The sequence below is a fragment of the Chlamydotis macqueenii genome, chromosome 35, assembly GCF_036417535.1.
Source record: "Chlamydotis macqueenii isolate bChlMac1 chromosome 35, bChlMac1.mat, whole genome shotgun sequence".
In the NCBI taxonomy this organism is placed as follows: domain Eukaryota; kingdom Metazoa; phylum Chordata; class Aves; order Otidiformes; family Otididae; genus Chlamydotis; species Chlamydotis macqueenii.
The window spans coordinates 60,362-78,496 of record NC_141590.1 but is presented as its reverse complement, the minus strand read 5'-3'; the positions used below and the strand labels follow the sequence as shown (position 1 = coordinate 78,496).

General features: G+C 54.6%; 1 protein-coding gene across 1 annotated transcript in view; it reads left to right on the top strand.

Annotated features, from left to right (window-relative positions):
• CHD8 (chromodomain helicase DNA binding protein 8) overlaps positions 1–18,135 on the top strand; it is a 41,463-nt gene that overhangs the window by 10,539 nt on the left and 12,789 nt on the right. The window contains 24 exon segments of the mRNA XM_086769332.1: positions 348–1,099; positions 2,506–2,865; positions 3,819–4,210; positions 5,226–5,340; positions 5,426–5,614; positions 7,449–7,517; positions 7,598–7,653; positions 7,896–8,013; positions 8,099–8,182; positions 8,266–8,403; positions 8,478–8,599; positions 9,969–10,212; positions 11,189–11,365; positions 12,199–12,342; positions 12,416–12,671; positions 13,707–13,923; positions 14,415–14,610; positions 14,856–15,023; positions 16,077–16,256; positions 16,361–16,471; positions 16,562–16,815; positions 17,354–17,553; positions 17,642–17,798; positions 17,902–17,991. Of these exon segments, the coding sequence (XP_086625458.1) occupies positions 449–1,099; positions 2,506–2,865; positions 3,819–4,210; positions 5,226–5,340; positions 5,426–5,614; positions 7,449–7,517; positions 7,598–7,653; positions 7,896–8,013; positions 8,099–8,182; positions 8,266–8,403; positions 8,478–8,599; positions 9,969–10,212; positions 11,189–11,365; positions 12,199–12,342; positions 12,416–12,671; positions 13,707–13,923; positions 14,415–14,610; positions 14,856–15,023; positions 16,077–16,256; positions 16,361–16,471; positions 16,562–16,815; positions 17,354–17,553; positions 17,642–17,798; positions 17,902–17,991 (4,688 nt within the window). The 5' untranslated portion in view covers positions 348–448.

Below are 18,135 nucleotides of genomic sequence, written 5' to 3'. Positions count from 1 at the left end.
AGTCCCAGTGCCCCCCCCCCTTACTGGGAGTCCCAGTTCCCCCCCGTTACTGGGAGTCCTAGTTCCCTCCGTTACTGGGAGTCCCAGTTGCCCCAGTTCCCCCCCCTTACTGGGAGTCCCAGTTCCCCCCATACGGGGCATCCCAGTTGCCCCAGTTCCCCCCATACTGGGGCTCCCAGTCCCCCCCACTGGTTCTGGGGGGAAACTGGGCCTTTTGGGGTCTGTGCACGGGAGGGGGCGGGGCCTCTGGGGGGGGCGGGGCCTGTGGGGGGGGGTGGGGCCGGTGGGGGGCGGGGCCAATTCCGTGCCTCACCAGGCTCCGCCCCCTTTTCCCTCCCCCCCCACAGCCCAGCGCTCCGGCCCCGCCCCCGCCGCCTGAGCCGAGGCCCCGCCCCCGCCGCGCAGGAAGCGGGAGGGGCTTCCCTCCTTGGCCCCGCCCCTTTCCAAGATGGCCGACCCCATCATGGACCTGTTCGACGACCCCAACCTCTTCGGCCTGGACCCGCTGCCGGACGACGCCTTCGCCCCGCCCCCTCCCAGCGACCCAATCGAAGAGGCCTTGGGCTTGGCGGGGGCCTTGGCCCCGCCCCCCGCCGGCCCCGCCCCCTCCGCCCCGCCCCCCGAGCCCCTCCCCCCTCCCAACCCCCCGGAGGCTCCGCCCCCTCAAGCCCCGCCCGACCCCGAGGTCCTCAGCCAGGGCAACCCTTTTATGGGCGTGGCTGCCGCCCCCTCGGCCCCGCCCGCCGCCCCCCCTAAAATCGTCATCCTCAAAGCCCCGCCCCCCGCGGCCCCGCCCGCCGCCCAATCCGCGGCCCCGCCCCCGGGAGGCCCCGCCCCCAACGGCGGCAAAGTGACGCTGGCCAAGGTGCTGAGCGGCTCGGCCCAGCTCCGCCCCGCCGGCGTCTCCATCGTGGCCGGCAACGCCGCCGCCGCCGTATTGGCCGGCAAAGTGGGCGGGGCCGCCCAACCGGCCGCCGCCGTTCACCGATTGGTCCAACCCGGAAGACCCGTCAAGCAATTGGTGCTGCAGCCCGTCAAGGCGGGAGGGGGCGGGGCCCCGCTGAAACCGGCCGTCACCCTGACCTCGGCGCCGGCGCAGGTGAGGGGGGCGGGGCTTCGGGGGGGCGGGGCCTCACGGGTGGGGGCATCTTGTTGGGTTGGGGGCTTCAAGGTTGGGTTGGGGTCTTTCAGGTTGGGTTGGGTCTTCAAGGTTGGGTTGGGGTCTTCAAGGTTGGGGTCTTCAAGGTTGGGGTCATCTCGTTGGGTTGGGTCTTCAAGGTTGGGTTGGGGTCTTCAAGGTTGGGGACATCTCGTTGGGTTGGGGTCTTCCAGGTTGGGTCGGGTCTTCCAGGTTGGGTTGGGGTCTTCAGGGTTGGGTTGGGGTCATCTCGTTGGGATGGGTCTTCAAGGTTGGGTTGGGGTCTTCAAGGTTGGGGTCATCTCGTTGGGTTGGGGTCTTCAGGGTTGGGTTGGGGTCTTCAGGGTTGGGTTGGGGTCATCTTGTTGGGTTGGGGTCTTCAGGGTTGGGTTGGGGCCTTCAAGGTTGGGTTGGGGTCTTCAAGGTTGGGGTCATCTCGTTGGGTTGGGGTCTTCAAGGTCGGGTTGGGGTCTTCAAGGTTGGATTGGGGTCTTCAAGGTTGGGGACATCTCGTTGGGTTGGGGTCTTCAGGGTTGGGTTGGGATCTTCAAGGTTGGGTTGGGGGCTTCAAGGTTGGGTTGACGTCTTCAAGGTTGGGTTGACGTCTTCAAGGTTGGGTTGGGGTCTTCAGGGTTGGGGTCTTCAAGGTTGGGTTGGGGTCATCTCGTTGGGTTGGGGTCTTCAGGGTTGGGTTGGGGGCTTCAAGGTTGGGTTGGGGTCATCAAGATTGGGGGCATCTTGTTGGGTTGGGGTCCTCAAGGTTGGTTTGGGGTCATCTGGTTGAGTTGGGGCCGTCAAGGTTGGGTTGGGGTCATCTGGTTGGGTCAGGCTCTTCAAGGTTGGATTGGGGTCTTCAAGGTTGGGGGCATCTCATTGGGTTGGGGTCTTCAAGGTCGGGTTGGGGCCTTCAGTGTTGGGTTGGGTCTTCAAGGTTGGGTTGGGGTCATCTTGTTGGATTGGGGTCTTCAAGGTTGGGGTCTTCAAGGTTGGGTCGGGGTCTTCGAGGTTGGGGGCATCTCGTTGGCTTGCGTCTTCAAGGTTGGGGTCTTCATGGTTGGAGTCATCAATGGGGTTGGGGTCTTCAAGGTTGGGGGCATCTCGTTGGCTTGGGTCTTCAAGGTTGGGGTCTTCAGGATTGGGTTGGGGTCTTCAAGGTTGGGTTGGGGTCTTCAAGGTTGGGGTCTCCAAGATGAAGATCATCTCCCGGGGTTGAGATGTTGGCTTTGAGGTCTTCAAGGTTGGGTTGAGGTCTTCAAGGTTGGGTTGAGGTCTTGGAGGTTGGGTTGAGATCTTTGGTTTTGGGGTCTTCAAGCCTTTGACCTCTGACCTTTTTTTTGGGCGGTTCCTCCCCCGCTCTTCTCCCGTAGGGCGAATCCAAACGCATCACCCTGGTCCTCCAACAGCCGCCGGGCGGGGCGGCCCCGCCCGGCCAACGTCACGTTGTCCTGGGCAGTTTGCCGGGCAAGATCGTCCTCCAGGGCAACCAGTTGACCTCCTTGGGTCAACCCAAGGGACCGGCGGGTCACCAACCGGCCAAGGTGGTCACCATCCAACTGCAGGTCCAGCAACCCCCAGCCGGCCAATCGGGTGCCCCGCAGAAGATCCAGCTCCTCCAAGCGGGCGCCGGCGGGCAGGCCGCGCCCGTGGCCGTCTCCTCGGTGCCGCAGGTGGTGGGCGGGGCCGGCCAGAGGTTGACGGTGCCCTTGAAGGTGGTGCTGCAGCCTCAGGTGCGTGGGGGCGGGGCGGGGCCGGGGGGGGGTCTTGGTGGGGTCAACTCTTGGCCTTGGTTGGCCCAACTCTTGGCCTTGGTTGGGTCTTGGTTGGGTCAACTCTTGGTCTTGGTTGGGTCTTGGTTGGGTCAACTCTTGGTCTTGGTTGGGTCTTGGTTGGGTCAACTCTTGGCCTTGGTTGGGTCAACTCTTGGTCTTGGTTGGGCCTTGGTTGGCCCAACTCTTGGCCTTGGTTGGGTCTTGGTTGACCCAACTCTTGGCCTTGGTTGGGTCAACTCTTGGTCTTGGTTGGGCCTTGGTTGGCCCAACTCTTGGCCTTGGTTGGGTCTTGGTTGACCCAAGTCTTGGCCTTGGTTGGGTCAACTCTTGGTCTTGGTTGGGTCTTGGTTGGCCCAACCCTTGACCTCGCTTGGTCCAAGTCTCGGCCTTGGTTGGCCCAACTCTTGGTCTTGGTGGGCCCAACTCTTGGCCTTGGTTGGGTCTTGGTTGGGCCAACTCTTGGCCTTGGTTGGGCCAAATCTTGACCTTGGTTGACCCAACTCTTGGCCTTGGTTGGGCCAAATCTTGGCCTTTGTTGGGCCTGGGTTGACCCAACTCTTGGCCTTGGTTGGGTCTTGGTTGGCCCAACTCCTGGTCTTGGTGGGCCCAACTCTTGGCCTTCGTTGGGTCTTGGTTGGGCCAACTCTTGGCCTTGGTTGGGTCTTGGTTGGGCCAACAATTGACCTTGGTTGACCCAACTCTTGGCCTTGGTTGGGTCTTGGTTGGGCCAACTCTTGGCCTTGGTTGACCCAACTCTTGGCCTTGGTTGACCCAACTCTTGGCCTTGGTTGGGCCTTGGTTGACCCAACCCTTGGCCTTGGTTGGCCCAACTCTTGACCTTGGTTGACCCAACTCTTCACCTCGGTTGACCCAACCTCGTTCCCACCTCCATCTTCTCCTTGACCGCGCAGGCCGGCTCCTCCCAGGCCGCCTCCCCGGGCCTTTCGGTGGTGAAGGTCCTGACCGGCGCCGAGGTGACCTCCTTACCGGCCAATCCCGTCGCCCGGGCGGGGTCGGAAGAGAGCCGCAAACTGGACCACCAAAAAAAACAGGAGAAGGCCAACCGCATCGTGGCCGAGGCCATCGCCCGCGCCCGCGCCCGCGGCGAGCAGAACATCCCCCGCGTCCTCAACGAGGACGAGCTGCCCAGCGTCCGCCCGGAGGAGGAAGGAGATCGCAAACGGCGCCGGAAAAGCGGAGCCGGCGGCGGCGCCGAGAGGGGCGGGGCCAAGGAGGAGAGGACGCGGAAGGGGAAGGGACCGGGCGGCGGCGGCGGGAAGAGCAAGGGGCGGGGCAAAGCCAGGTGAGGGGGCTTTGGGTGGGGGGAGAAGCGGGTCGAGGTCAGGGGGCTTGGTGGCCACCCAACGCTTGGTCTTGGTGGCCACCCAAGCCTTGGTCTTGGTGGTCGGCCATCCGTTGGCCATGGTGGCCACCCAACCCTTGGTCTTTGTTGTTCTCCAACCTTGGTGGCCACCCAAGCGTTGGCGATGGTGGTCACCCAACCCTTGGCCTTGGTGGTCGGCCAACCCTTGGTCTTGGTGGCCATCTAATGCTTGGTCTTGGTGGCCATGCAAGACTTGGTCTTGGTGGTCGGGCAACCGTTGGCCGTGGTGGCCACCCAACCCTTGGTCTTTGTTCTCCGACCTTGGTGGCCACCCAACTCTTGGTCTTGGTGGTCGGGCAACCGTTGGCCGTGGTGGCCACCCAACCCTTGGTCTTTGTCGTCATCCAGCCTTGGTGGCCACCCAACCTTTGGTCTTGGTGGTCGGCCAACCCTTGGCCGTGGTGGTTGGCCAACCCTTGGCCTTGGTGGCCACGCAGGCCTTGGTCTTGGTGGCCACCCAGGCCTTGGTCTTGGTGGCCACCCAACGCTTGGTCTTGGTGGCCACCCAAGCCTTGGTCTTGGTGGTTGGCCAACCGTTGGCAGTGGTGGCCACCCAAGCCTTGGTCTTTGTTCTCCGACCTTGGTGGCCACCCAACCCTTGGCCTTGGTGGTTGGCCAGCCTTTCGTCTTGGTGGCCACCCAGCCCTTGGTTTTGGTGGCCACCCAACCCTTGGTCTTTGTTGTCCTCCAACCTTGATGGTTGCCCAACCGTTGGTCTTGGTGGCCGCCCAGCTGTTGGTCTTTGTTGTCGTCCAACCTTGGTGGCCACCCAATGGTTGGTCTTGGTGGCCACCCAACCCTTGGTCTTCGTTGCCCTCCAACCTTGGTGGCCACCCAACGGTTGGCCTTGGTGGCCGCCCAACCTTTTGTCCTCGTTGCCCCCGCCCCCTTTCCCCAAGCCCCGCCCCCCTGACGCCCCTCCCCCTCCCCGCAGCACCATCACGCCGGTGGTGGGGAAGAAACGCAAGCGCAACGCCTCCTCCGACACCTCGGACGCCGAGGCCGCGCCGGCGCCGGCGCCGCGGGAGGAAGACGAGCCCGGCGTCCAGGTAAGGCCCCGCCCGCCGGAGGTGGGGGGGGGGGCGTGGCCGGCGCGCCGGGCCCCGCCCACTCCTTTTTTTCCCGCCCCCCCAGAAGCGGCGCTCCAACCGGCAGGTGAAGCGCAAGAAGTACACCGAGGACCTGGACATCAAGATCACCGACGACGAGGAGGAGGAGGAGCTGGACGTCACAGGCCCCGCCCGCCCCGAGCCCCCGCCCCTCCCCCAGCCGCCCGCCCCCGAGCCCGAGGGCGAGGCCCTGCCCTCCATGCAGTTCTTCGTGGTGAGCGGGCCCCGGCAGCGCCGCCCGGTTCCAAATTCTTAACGTTCTTCTGAAATTTTTTAAAAATTTCTTGAAAATTTTGTAGAAATTGCTTAAATTTTAAAAATTTCCTTCAGATTTTCTTAAATTTCCTTCCATTTCTTTCAATTTCCTTCCATTTCTTTCAGTTTCCTTCCATTTCGTTCAATTTCCTTCCATTTTTTTCAATTATTTGAGCTTCTTTTACAAACTTTTAAAAATTTCTTTATATTTTTAAAAAATTACTTAAATTTTTGAAATTTTTTTTAGATTTCCTTCAATTTCCTTCAATTTCTTTAAATTTCCTTACATTTCTTCAAATTTTCTTACATTTCTTTACATTGCCGTACGTTTCTTTAAATTTTCATATTTATTTAAAATTCCTCGCGTTCTTAAAAATTCCTTAAAATTATTTAAAGTTCTTTTAAATTTTTTTAAATTTTTAATTTTTAAAAATTTTTTTTAATTGCTTAACTTTTAAAAATTTATTTAAATTTCTTTCAATTTCCTTACATATCTTTACATTTCCTTACATTTCTTTCGGTCACTTTAAATTATTTCAAGTTCTTTTTAAAATCTTTTAAAATTTCTTTACGTTTTTTAAAAACCTCCTTAAATTTTTAGAATTTTCTTTAGATTTCCTTAAATTTCCTTAAATTTCTTTAAATTTCCTTAAATTACTTCAAATTATTTGAAGTTCTTTTTAAAATTTTTTACATTTTCTTTACATTTTAAAAAAAACTTAAATTTTTAAAATTTTCTTTAGATTTCCTTAAATTTCCTTACATTTATTTAAACCTCAATACGCTTTTTAAAATTTTCTTACATTTATTTAAATTTCCTTCCATTTTTAAAAATTCCTTAAAATTATTCAGTTCTTTTAATTTTTAAAAAATATTTTTTTTAAAAATTACTTAACTTTTAAAATTTTCTTTAGATTTCTTTCAGTTTTCTTACAATTCTTTAAATTTCCTTACATTTTTAAAAGTTCCTTTAAATTATTTGAAGTTTTAAAAATTTTTAAAAATTTCTTTACTTTTTTAAAAAGTTGTTTACATTTTTAAAATTTTATTTAGATTTTCTTACATTTTAAAATTTCCTTACATTTCTTCAAATTCCTTTAAATCTTTTTAAATTCTTTCAAAATTCTTTTACCTTTTTAATTTTGAAGAATTTTAATTTTTTTAGTTTTTTACATTTATTTTTAGAACCTTTTTTAGTTTTTATTCCTAAAACATTTTGAGTTTTTAGTTTCTCCAAATTTCGTTTCGCATCTTAAAATTTCATTAAACGCTCATTATTTACCAATTTTAATGTTTTAATTTTTCCTTTTAAACACTTTAAATTTTCAAAAATGCCTTTAAATTTCTTTAAATATCTGAAATTTTAATTTTTTTTAGCTTTTTAAAAATCTAGCTTCCTAATTTTTTAATATTTTAAAGTTTTTCAAATGGTTTAAAGTTTTTTTTAGTTTTCTTTAAATTTATTTTTAAATTTTTTTAAAGTTTTTTTCATTTTTTTCTTTTTAAAACTTTAATTTTTTTCCAGAACTTGTTAAATTTTTTAAAATATCTCTAAACATCTTTAGAAGTCCTTAAATTCCTGTAATTTTTGTAGCTTTAAAATTTCTTTTTAATATTTTAGATTTTTTAAACGGTGTTAAATGTCTTTAAAATTTTTTCAAACTTCTTAAATTTTAAAAATTTCTTCCTTTTTAATTTTTTTTTAGAATTTTTTGCAAAATCTTCAAATTTTTTAAATTTTTTTCCCTCTTTTGACTTCTTAAAGACTTTTTTTTTTTCATTTTCTTCCCCAGGAGAACCCCAGCGAGGAGGACGCGGCCATCGTGGACAAGGTCCTCTCCATGCGGGTGGTGAAGAAAGAGGTGAGCGCCCCCGGCGGGCGGCGCCCGAGGGCGGGGCAGAGGCCCCGCCCTTTTGCCCACGCCCCGTCTCTCTCCCGCAGCTCCCGTCGGGCCAGCTGACCGAATCCGAGGAGTTTTTCGTCAAATACAAGAACTAGTAGGTGGCCGGGGGCGGCGGCTTGGGCGAGGGGGGCGGTCCCGGGGTCAACTCCGCCCACCCTTGGGTTGACGTCTTCCAACCCAACGGTTGGCCAACGGCTTGACCGTTTTTTGGGTGTTTTTTTTGTTTTTTGCCTTTTTTTTTGAGTTTTTTTGGACAAAAAACGGCATTTCCGGCCCTGTGGGGGCGGGGCTTTGCTTTTCCCGGCCAATCACGCGCGCCGCTTGCCCCCCCCGCAGCTCCTACCTCCACTGCGAGTGGGCCACCATCGACCAACTGGAGAAGGACAAGAGGATCCACCAAAAACTCAAGCGCTTCAAGACGAAGATGACGCAGATGCGGCATTTCTTCCACGAGGTACCCCATTGGCCGCCGCGGGGGGAGGGGGCGGGGCCAGGGGCCCTCCCGCCGGCCAATCAGCTGCCGTCTCCCTCCCCCGCAGGACGAAGAACCCTTCAACCCCGACTACGTGGAGGTGGACCGCATCCTGGATGAGTCGCACGGCGTCGATAAGGACAACGGCGAGGTGAGGCGGGGCGCCGCCGACCCGCAACGAGGCCGCGGCCCCGCCCACGGTGCTGACCCCGCCCCCTTCGGCCCCGCCCGCAGCCCGTCATCTACTTCCTGGTGAAGTGGTGCTCCCTGCCCTACGAGGACAGCACCTGGGAGCTGCAGGAGGACGTGGACGAGGGGAAAATCGGCGAGTTCCGACGAATCCAATCGCGCCACCCGGAGCTGAAACGCTTGGTAAGCCCCGCCCCCCCCACCTCGGCCACGCCCCCCGGGCCCGGCGGTTGGAAACCTCCCGGCGTTTTCCGCAGGCGCGCCCGCAGGCCGGCTCCTGGAAGAAGCTGGAGCTGTCGCGCGAGTACAAGAACGGGAACCGGCTGCGCGAGTACCAGCTGGAGGGCGTCAACTGGCTGCTCTTCAACTGGTACAACAGGTGGGGCGGGGCCCAGGGGGCGGGGCCGGGCGGCCCGGCAGCCAACCAGCCGCTCGGGGAGGATTTAAAGCAGAAAAAATTTCAATTTTTCTTCATTTTTTTTCAATTTTCGGGAGAATTGTTCAAAATTTTAAAAATTTCTTAGATTTGTTTTAATTTTAGCGTTTCATTTTTTCGTTTTAAAAATTTTTTTCCGTGTGGCTTGATTTTTTTTTTTAGATTTTCAAAGATTTTAAAAATTTATTAATATTTAAAATATTTTGAAATATTTAATAACTCTAAGCTTTCATTTAATTTTTAAAATGTTTTGGATTTTTAACTATTTTTTAAAAAAATCTTTAACATTTTCAGTATTTTTGTACTTTTGTTTTTCATATTTTTTAATTTTTTAACTTAATTTTTTATTTTTTGGTGTTTTTTAAACTTTTAAAATCTTTGGGTTTTAATTTTTTAAGTCTCATTTTATTTTCAATGTATTTTATTTTGTTTACTTTTTATTTTACAGGTTTCTTTTTGAAATTTTTGAGATCTCTTCGGCATTCTTGTTTTTTTAATTTTTTTTTTAATTTTCAATTTTTTCAATTATTGTGTGAAATTTCTAAATTTTTAAGTAAGTTTTGCATAAACTTCCTAAATTTTTAATTGGTTTTTAAGTTTTCTCTTTAGTTTTTCTTTTTTTTTAAAAAAAAAACTCTTTGGATGCTTTTAATATTTTTCAGTTTTCAAATTTTTTTTTGTTTTTTTGGCTTTTAAACTTTTCATTTCTGTGGTTTTTAAATTTATTTTTGTGTTTTTTAAGCTTTCTTTTGAAGTATTTTTTTATTTTAAAGTATTTTTCATTTTCATATTTAATTTTCAAGTTTTTCTTAATGATTTGGCTTTCTACTTTTTAAAAAACCTTTTAATTTTTTTTAATTTCTAAAGTTTTTCTAGCTTTTAAACTCTTTGGGTTTTGTTTAATTTCTGTATTTTAATTTTTTAAATATTAAAATACTTTTCACTTTAATATTTAATTTTTAGAATTGTCGTAATGCTCTTTTGTTTTTTAGTATTTTCTATTTCTGAAGTGTGTTTCTAACATTTTAAAGGTTTTTTTTAATTTTTTGATATTTGTATTTCTGAAATTTTCTCCTAATTTTTAAACATTGTTTATTTTTATGGCTCGTTTTTTAAAAAACATCAAATTTTGTTTGAATTCTTGAAATTTTTTCTAATTTTCTTTTAAGTTTCTTTTAGACTTTTCAACATTTTGAAAAAGAATTTAATGTTTTTTTAAATTAATATTTTCAAAAAACTGTAATTTAAAAAAAAAATTCCATGTTTTTAAAAAAAAATTACTTTTTTTTTTAAATTTTGCCAACCCCCGCAGGCAGAACTGCATCCTGGCCGACGAGATGGGCCTGGGCAAAACCATCCAATCCATCGCCTTCCTCCAAGAGGTCCACGGCGTGGGGGTGCGCGGGCCCTTCCTGGTCATCGCCCCCCTCTCCACCATCACCAACTGGGAGCGGGAGTTCACCACCTGGACCCAGCTCAACACCATCGTCTACCACGGCAGCCTGGCCTCGCGCCAGATGATCCAGCAGTACGAGATGTACTGCAAGGACTCCCGGGTAGGCCTCGGGCCTGCTAGGCCTCGCCCCGCCCCCTAAACCTCACTTCTACCTTTGTGGGCGGAGTTTGGAGCCGCTTCCGGGTATTTTCGGGCCTATTTCCGGGTTTTTTGGGCCTACTGGGTTTTTTGGGCCTACTTTCAGTATTTTTGGGCCTACTTCCGTTTTTTTTTTTGCCTACTTCCGGGTTTTTCAGGCCTACTTGGGGTTTTTGAGGTCTACTTCTGGTTTTTTTGGGCCTACTTTGGGGTTTTTTGGGCCTACTTCCGGGTTTTTGGGCCTCCTTCGGGTTTTTTTGGGCCTCCTTCGGGTTTTTTTGGGCCTCCTTCCGGGTTTTTTGGGCCCACTTCCAGGATTTTTGGGCCTACTTCCCGTTTTTTTTTTGCCTACTTCTGCTTTTTTCGGGCCTACTTGGGGTTTTTGAGGCCTACTTCTAGGTTTTTTTGGCCTACTTTGGGGTTTTTTGGGCCTACTTCTGGGTTTTTGGGCCTACTTCAGGTTTTTTTGGGCCTCCTTCTGGGTTTTTTGGGCCTCCTTCCAGGTTTTCTGGGCCTACTCCAGGTTTTCAGGCCTACTTCTGGGTTTTTTGGGCCTACTTTTGGGTTTTTCGGGCCTATTTCTGGGTTTTTCGGGCTTATTTCAAAGTTTTTTGGGCCTGTTTCTGGGTTTTTCGGGTCTACTTCTGCGTTTTTTGGGCCTATTTCTGGGGGTTTTGGGCTTACTTCTGGGATTTTTGGGCCTACTCCGGGTTTTTGGGCCTACTTCTGGGATTTTTTTGCCTACTTCCAGGTTTTCAGGCCTACTTCCAGGTTTTCAGGCCTACTTCCAGGTTTTCGGGCCTATTTCCTGGTTTTTGGGCCTATTTCTGGGTTTTTGGGGCCTACTTCTGGGGGTTTTTTTTGCCTGTTTCTGGGTTTTTTTGGGCCTACTTCTGCATTTTTTGGGCCTACTTCCGGTTTTTTGGGCCTCCTTCCAGGGTCGCTTAATCCCCGGGGCCTACAAGTTCGACGCGCTGGTCACTACCTTCGAGATGATCCTGTCCGACTGCCCCGAGCTGCGGGAGATCGAGTGGCGCTGCGTGGTCATTGACGAGGCCCACCGCCTGAAGAACCGCAACTGCAAGCTGCTCGACAGCCTCAAGCACATGGACCTGGTGGGTTCTTGGGGGGCGGGACGTGGGGTCCAGGTGGCATCTGGAGAGGTTTGGGCTCCATGGGATGGTCCTGGTGGCATCTGGAGATGCTTGGGCTCCATCCCCTGGTCCATGGGTTGGTCCTGGTGGCATCTGGAGGGGTTTGGGCTCCATTCCCTGGTCCATGGGATGGTCCTGGTGGCATCTGGAGATGCTTGGGCTCCATGCCCTGGTCCATGGGGTGGTCCAGGTGGTATCTGGAGAGGTTTGGGCTCCATGGGTTGGTCCTGGTGGCATCTGCAGGGGTTTGAGCTCCATCCCCTGGTCCATGGGATGGTCCTGGTGGCATCTGGAGATGCTTGGGCTCCATGCCCTGGTCCATGGGATGGTCCAGGTGGTATCTGGAGAGGTTTGGGCTCCATGGGTTGGCCAATCCTGGTGGCATCTGGAGGGGTTTGAGCTCCATCCCCTGGTCCATGGGTTGGTCCTGGTGGCATGTGGGGAGGTTTGGCTGCATCCCCTGGTCCATGGGATGGTCCTGGTGGCATCTGGAGGGGTTTGGGCTCCATGGGATGGTCCTGGTGGCATCTGGAGAGGTTTGAGTTCCATCCCCTGGTCCATGGGATGGTCCTGGTGGCATCTGGAGGGGTTTGGGCTCCATGGGATGGTCCTGGTGGCATCTGGAGGGGTTTGAGCTCCATGCTCTGGTCCATGGGATGGTCCTGGTGGCATCTGGAGGGGTTTGGGCTCCATCCTCTGGTCCATGGGATGGTCCTGGAGGTGCGTCTGGCCTCCTGGCGCCACCTGGAGATGTTTGGACCCACCCCGCCCCACGCCGTAACCTCCTCCCCCAGGAACACAAGGTCCTCCTGACGGGCACGCCCCTCCAGAACACGGTGGAGGAGCTCTTCAGCCTCCTCCACTTCCTGGAACCCTCCCAGTTCCCCTCCGAAGCCGAGTTCCTCAAGGACTTCGGAGACCTCAAGACCGAAGAGCAGGTGAGGACGTCGCTGGTGGCCGCCCCCGGACCTTCTCCCGGCCCGCGGCGACCTCACCGAGCTCCTCCCCCAGGTCCAGAAGCTCCAGGCCATCCTCAAACCCATGATGTTGCGACGCTTGAAGGAAGACGTTGAGAAGAACCTGGCTCCCAAGCAGGAGACCATCATCGAGGTGGAGCTGACCAACGTTCAGAAGAAGTACTACCGCGCCATCTTGGAGAAGAACTTCTCCTTCCTCTCCAAGGGCGCCGGTCACACCAACATGCCCAACCTTCTCAACACCATGATGGAGCTGCGCAAGTGTTGCAACCATCCCTACCTCATCAACGGTGAGAGGTCCAGGGGGTGGCCAGGAGCTCCAGGGGGTGGTCAGGAGGACCTCGAGGTGGCCAGGAGGTCCACGAGGTAGTCAGGAGGTCTGTGGGGTGGCCAAGAGCTCCGTGAGGTGGTCAGGAGGTGCATGACGTGGTTGAGAGGTCCATGAGGTGTTCGTGCAGGCCCTACCTCAAGGTGGCCAAGAGGTCCATGGGGTAGTCAGGAGGTCCATGGGGTGGTCAGGAGGATCTCGAGGTGGTCAGGAGGTCCATGGGGTGGTAGAGAGGTCTTTGAGGTGGTCAGTAGGACCTCAAGGTGCTCAGGAGGTCCATGGGGTGTTCCTGCAGGCCATATCTCAAGGTTGTCAGGAGGTCCGTAAGGTGGTCAGGAGATCCAGGGGGTGGTCAGGAGGACCTCCAGGTGGTCAGGAGGTCCATGGGGCGGTCAGGAGGACCTCCAGGTGGTCAAGAGGTCCTTGAGGTGGTCAGGAAGTCCGTGGGGTGTTCATGCAGGCACCACCTCAAGGGTGGTCAGGAGGTCCATGGGGTGGTCAGGAGGTCCATGGGGTGGCCAAGAGGTCCATGAGGTGGTCAGGAGTACCTCGAGGGGGTCAGGAGGACTTCGAGGTGGTCAAGAGAATCTTGAGGTGGTCAGGAGGTTCTTGAGATGGCCAGGAGGTCCATGGGGTGGCCAAGAGGTCTGTGAGGTGGTCAGGAGGTCCAGGGGGTGCTTAAGAGGTCCGTGGGGCAGTCAGGAGGATCTCCAGGTGGTCAGGAGGTCCATGAGGTGGTCAGGAGGTCCATGCGGTGGTCAGGAGGTCCATGGGGTGGTCAAGATATCCATGAGGTCGTCAAGAGGACCTCGAGGTGGTCAAGAGAATCTTGAGGTGGTCAGGAGGTCCATGAGATGGTCAGGAGACCCTCTAGGTGGTCAGGAGGTCCTCGAGGTGGTCAGGAGGACCTCAGGAGGTCCGTGGGGTGGCCAAGATGACCTCGGCTTGAGCTTTGGTGGGAGGTTCCTCCGAGAACGTCCCACCTCCGCCCCACCAGGCGCCGAGGAGAAGATCCTGACGGAGTTCCGCCAGTCCTGCCCCCACCACCACCTCCCTCCGGACTTCCACCTCCAAGCCATGGTCCGCTCGGCCGGCAAGCTGGTCCTCATCGACAAGCTCCTCCCCAAACTCAAGGCCGGCGGCCACAAGGTCCTCATCTTCTCCCAGATGGTCCGCTGCTTGGACATTTTGGAGGACTACCTCATCCAGAAGAGGTGAGGGGGGCGGGTGGAGGCCAGGAGAAGACAGTTATGGGGGGTGGAGTGGGATTAAGGTGAGGAGAAGACAGTTATGGAGGTCTGGTGGTGGGGTGGAGGCCAGGAGAAGACAATTATGGAGGGCTGGTGGTGGGCTGGAGGCCAGGAGAAGACAATTATGGAGGCCAGGTGGTGGGATTAAGGCGAGCAGAAGACAATTATGGAGGCCAGCGGTGGGCTGGAGGCCAGGAGAAGACAATTATGGAGGCTGGGGTGGGATTAAGGTGAGGAGAAGACAATTATGGAGGCCAGGTGGTGGGATTGAGGTGAGCAGAACACAATTATGGAGATCTTGTGATGGGGTGGAGGCCAGGAGAAGACAATTATGGAGGCCGGGGGTGGGCTGGAGGCCAGAAGAAGACAGTTATGGAGGCCAGGGGTGGGCTGGAGGCCAGAAGAAGACAGTTATGGAGGCCGGGTGGTGGGACGCGGCGTTGGTGGCCCCCCAGGTACCTCTACGAGCGCATCGACGGGCGGGTGAGGGGCAACCTGCGGCAGGCGGCCATCGACCGCTTCAGCAAGGCCGACTCGGATCGCTTCGTCTTCCTGCTGTGCACGCGGGCGGGCGGCCTGGGCATCAACCTCACGGCCGCCGACACCTGCATCATCTTCGACTCCGACTGGAACCCCCAGAACGACCTCCAGGTGCCCCCCGCGGCCACCGCGGCCTGCCCGGGTGGCGGCCACCGCGGCCTGCTTGGGCGTGGCCACCACCACGGCCTGGTTGGGTTGGGGCCTGGTTGGGTTGAGGCCTGGTTGGGTTGGGGCCTGGTTGGGTTGGGGCCTGGTTGGGTTGAGGCCTGGTTGAGTTGGGGCCTGGTTGGCTTGGGGCCCGGTTGGGCGTGGCCACGCTCGTCGCGTTGACTCCGCCCATCCCGTTGTCCCTGCAGGCCCAGGCTCGCTGCCACCGGATTGGCCAGAGCAAGGCGGTGAAGGTGTACCGCCTCATCACCAGGAACTCCTACGAGAGGGAGATGTTCGACAAGGCCAGCCTCAAGCTGGGATTGGACAAGGCCGTCCTCCAATCCATGAGCGGGCGGGAGGGGAACATCGCCGGGGTGAGGGGACGGGGAGGCGGTGGGGCGGGGCCTACCACCGAAAACGGGGCGTGGAGACCACGGGGGTGGAGATCTTCCAAGGAAATAGGGTGTGGAGATGTTGGGATGGAGGTCTACCACCAAAAATGGGGCGTGGAGACCACGGGGGTGGAGATCTTCCAAGGGAATTGGGTTGTGGAGATCATGGGGATGGAGATCTTCCAAGAAAATGGGGTGTGGAGATGTTGGGGATGGAGGTCTACCACCGAAAATGGGGCGTGGACACCACGGGGGTGGAGATCTTCCAAGGGAATGGGGCGTGGAGATGTTGGGATGGAGGTCTACCACCGAAAACGGGGCGTGGAGGTCTTGGAGATGAGATCTTCCAAGAGAATTGGGTTGTGGAGACCATGGGGATGGAGATCTTCCAAGGAAACGGGGCGTGGAGATGTTGGGATGGAGATCTACCATGAAGAACGGGGCGTGGAGGTCTTGGAGATGAGGTCTTCCAAGAGAATTGGGTTGTGGAGATCATGGGGGTGGAGATCTTCCAAGAAAATAGGGTGTGGAGATGTTGGGATGGAGGTCTACCACCGAAAATGGGGCGTGGACACCACGGGGGTGGAGATCTTCCAAGGAAATGGGGCGTGGAGATGTTGGGATGGAGGCCTACCACCAAAAACGGGGCGTGGAGGTCTTGGAGATGAGGTCTTCCAGGAGAAAGTGGGTGTGGAGATGTTGGGGGTGGAGGTCTACCACGAAGAACAGGGCGTGGAGATCATGGGGTTGGAGATCTTCCAAGAAAATGGGGAGTGGAGATGTTGGGATGGAGGTCTACCACCGAAAACGGGGCGTGGAGGTCTTGGAGATGAGGTCTTCCAAGAGAATTGGGTTGTGGAGACCACGGGGGTGGAGATGTTCCAAGGAAATGGGTCTTGAAGGCCACGCGGTTGAGGTTCTCCAAGCAAAACCCAACCCGGAGAACCTCGCTGTCGCGTTTCTCCTGGAGGCCCACCCGCGCGGTGAAGGGCCGTCGCCTGCGGGTCCATCGCGTCTTCTCCTCCTCCGCGGCAGATCCAGCAGTTCTCCAAGAAGGAGATCGAGGACCTCCTCCGCAAGGGCGCCTACGCCGCCATCATGGACGAAGACGACGAGGGTTCCAAGTTCTGCGAGGAGGACATCGACCAGATCCTCCTGCGCCGCACCACCACCATCACCATCGAGAGCGAGGGCAAGGGTTCCACCTTCGCCAAGGTATCTCCAAGAGCTTCCTGTCCACCCCACCCCCCCCACCAGGAGGTCTCGGAGACGTCGGCCGACGTCTTCTCCTCGGTGGTGGTGGGGTGGTTTTGGAGCAGGCCAGCTTCGTGGCGTCGGAGAACCGCACGGACATCGCCTTGGACGACCCCAATTTTTGGCAGAAGTGGGCCAAGAAAGCCGACCTGGACCTGGATCTTCTCAACAGCAAGGTGAGGATGGAGGGCCACCACCCTTGGGGGGGGGACGGCGGTGGGGTGGTGGACGGCGCTGGTGAGGTCTTCTCCGTCCCCGCCGGGCAGAACAACCTGGTGATCGACACGCCGAGGGTGAGGAAGCAGACGCGGCACTTCAGCACCTTGAGGGACGACGACCTGGTGGAGTTCTCCGACCTGGAGAGCGAAGACGAGGAGAAACCAAGGGCCAGGAGACACGAGAGGCACCACCACCACCACCAGCACCACCAGCACCACCAGCACCACCAGCAGCAGGCCTTGAACCACGCCTACGGGCGCACCGACTGCTTCCGGGTGGAGAAGAACCTGCTGGTCTACGGGTGAGGAGCTGAGGAGGCTGTGGCCGGTGGCCACCGCGGGGTGGAGAGGAGGTCCGGCTTGGGCGTGGTGGCCACCACGAGGTGGTTCCTGGGGGAGAAACCGGAGTAGGTGGACGTGCGTTACGGTGGCAACCACGAGATGGTTCCTGGGGGAGGAAGGAGAGGAGGTCCAGGTTGGTTGTGGTGGCCACCATGAGATGGTTCCTGGTGGAGAAACCAGAGTAGGTGGACGTGCGTTATGGTGGCAACCATGAGATGGTGCTTGGGGGAGAGAGGAGACCGGGTCCAGGTTGTGGTGGCCACCACGAGATGGTTCCTGGGGGAGAAACCGGAGTAGGTGAACGTGCGTTACGGTGGCAACCACGAGATGGTTCCTGGGGGAGGAAGGAGAGGAGGTCCGGGTTGGTTGTGGTGGCCACCGTGAGATGGTTTCTGGTGGAGAAACCAGAGGAGGTCCATGTGCGTTGCGGTGGCCACCACGAGAAGCTCTTTGGCGGGAGGACCTCCCGGCCCACCCACGCCACCCGTGTCCCACCAGCTGGGGCCGCTGGCGGGAGATCCTGTCCCACGGGCGTTTCAAGCGGCGCCTGTCGGAACGGGACGTGGAGACCATCTGCCGCGCCATCTTGGTCTACTGTCTTCTCCACTACCGCGGCGACGAGAACATCAAGAGCTTCATCTGGGACCTCATCAGCCCCACCGAGAACGGCAAAGCCAAGGAGCTCCAGAACCACTCCGGTGAGGTCGCCCAGCTCCCGCGGGACCTCTTGAGGTCCGCGTTGACCTCTTGAGGTCCACAACGACCTCGCCGCGTTGTCTTCTCCAGGGCTTTCCATCCCGGTTCCTCGGGGACGGAAGGGGAAGAAGGTGAAGACCCAAAGCGTCTTTGATGTCCACAAAGCCGATTGGATCAGGAAGTACAACCCGGACGCGCTCTTCCAAGACGAGAGCTACAAGAAACATCTCAAACATCAGTGCAACAAGTGGGTGGAGGTCTTCTCCTAGGTCCCGTCCTCCTTGGAGACCTCCGCGGGCCGCCGCCGTTGAGGTTCGGGGTTGACCGCCTCGCTTGGCGTCGTCTCGCAGGGTTCTCCTGAGGGTTCGGATGCTCTACTACCTGCGGCAGGAGGTCATCGGAGAGCGGGCGGAGAAGGTCTTGGCGGGGGCGGTGGCCGGGTGAGTCCCTAGGACCTTCCTTGGGAGGTCTTTGGGGTGGCTTGAGGTTCTCCAGATCCTCTTTGAGGTTCTCCAGACCTTCTCTGAGATGGTTTGAGGTTCTCCAGATCCTCTTTGAGGTTCTCCAGACCAGTTTTGGGGTGC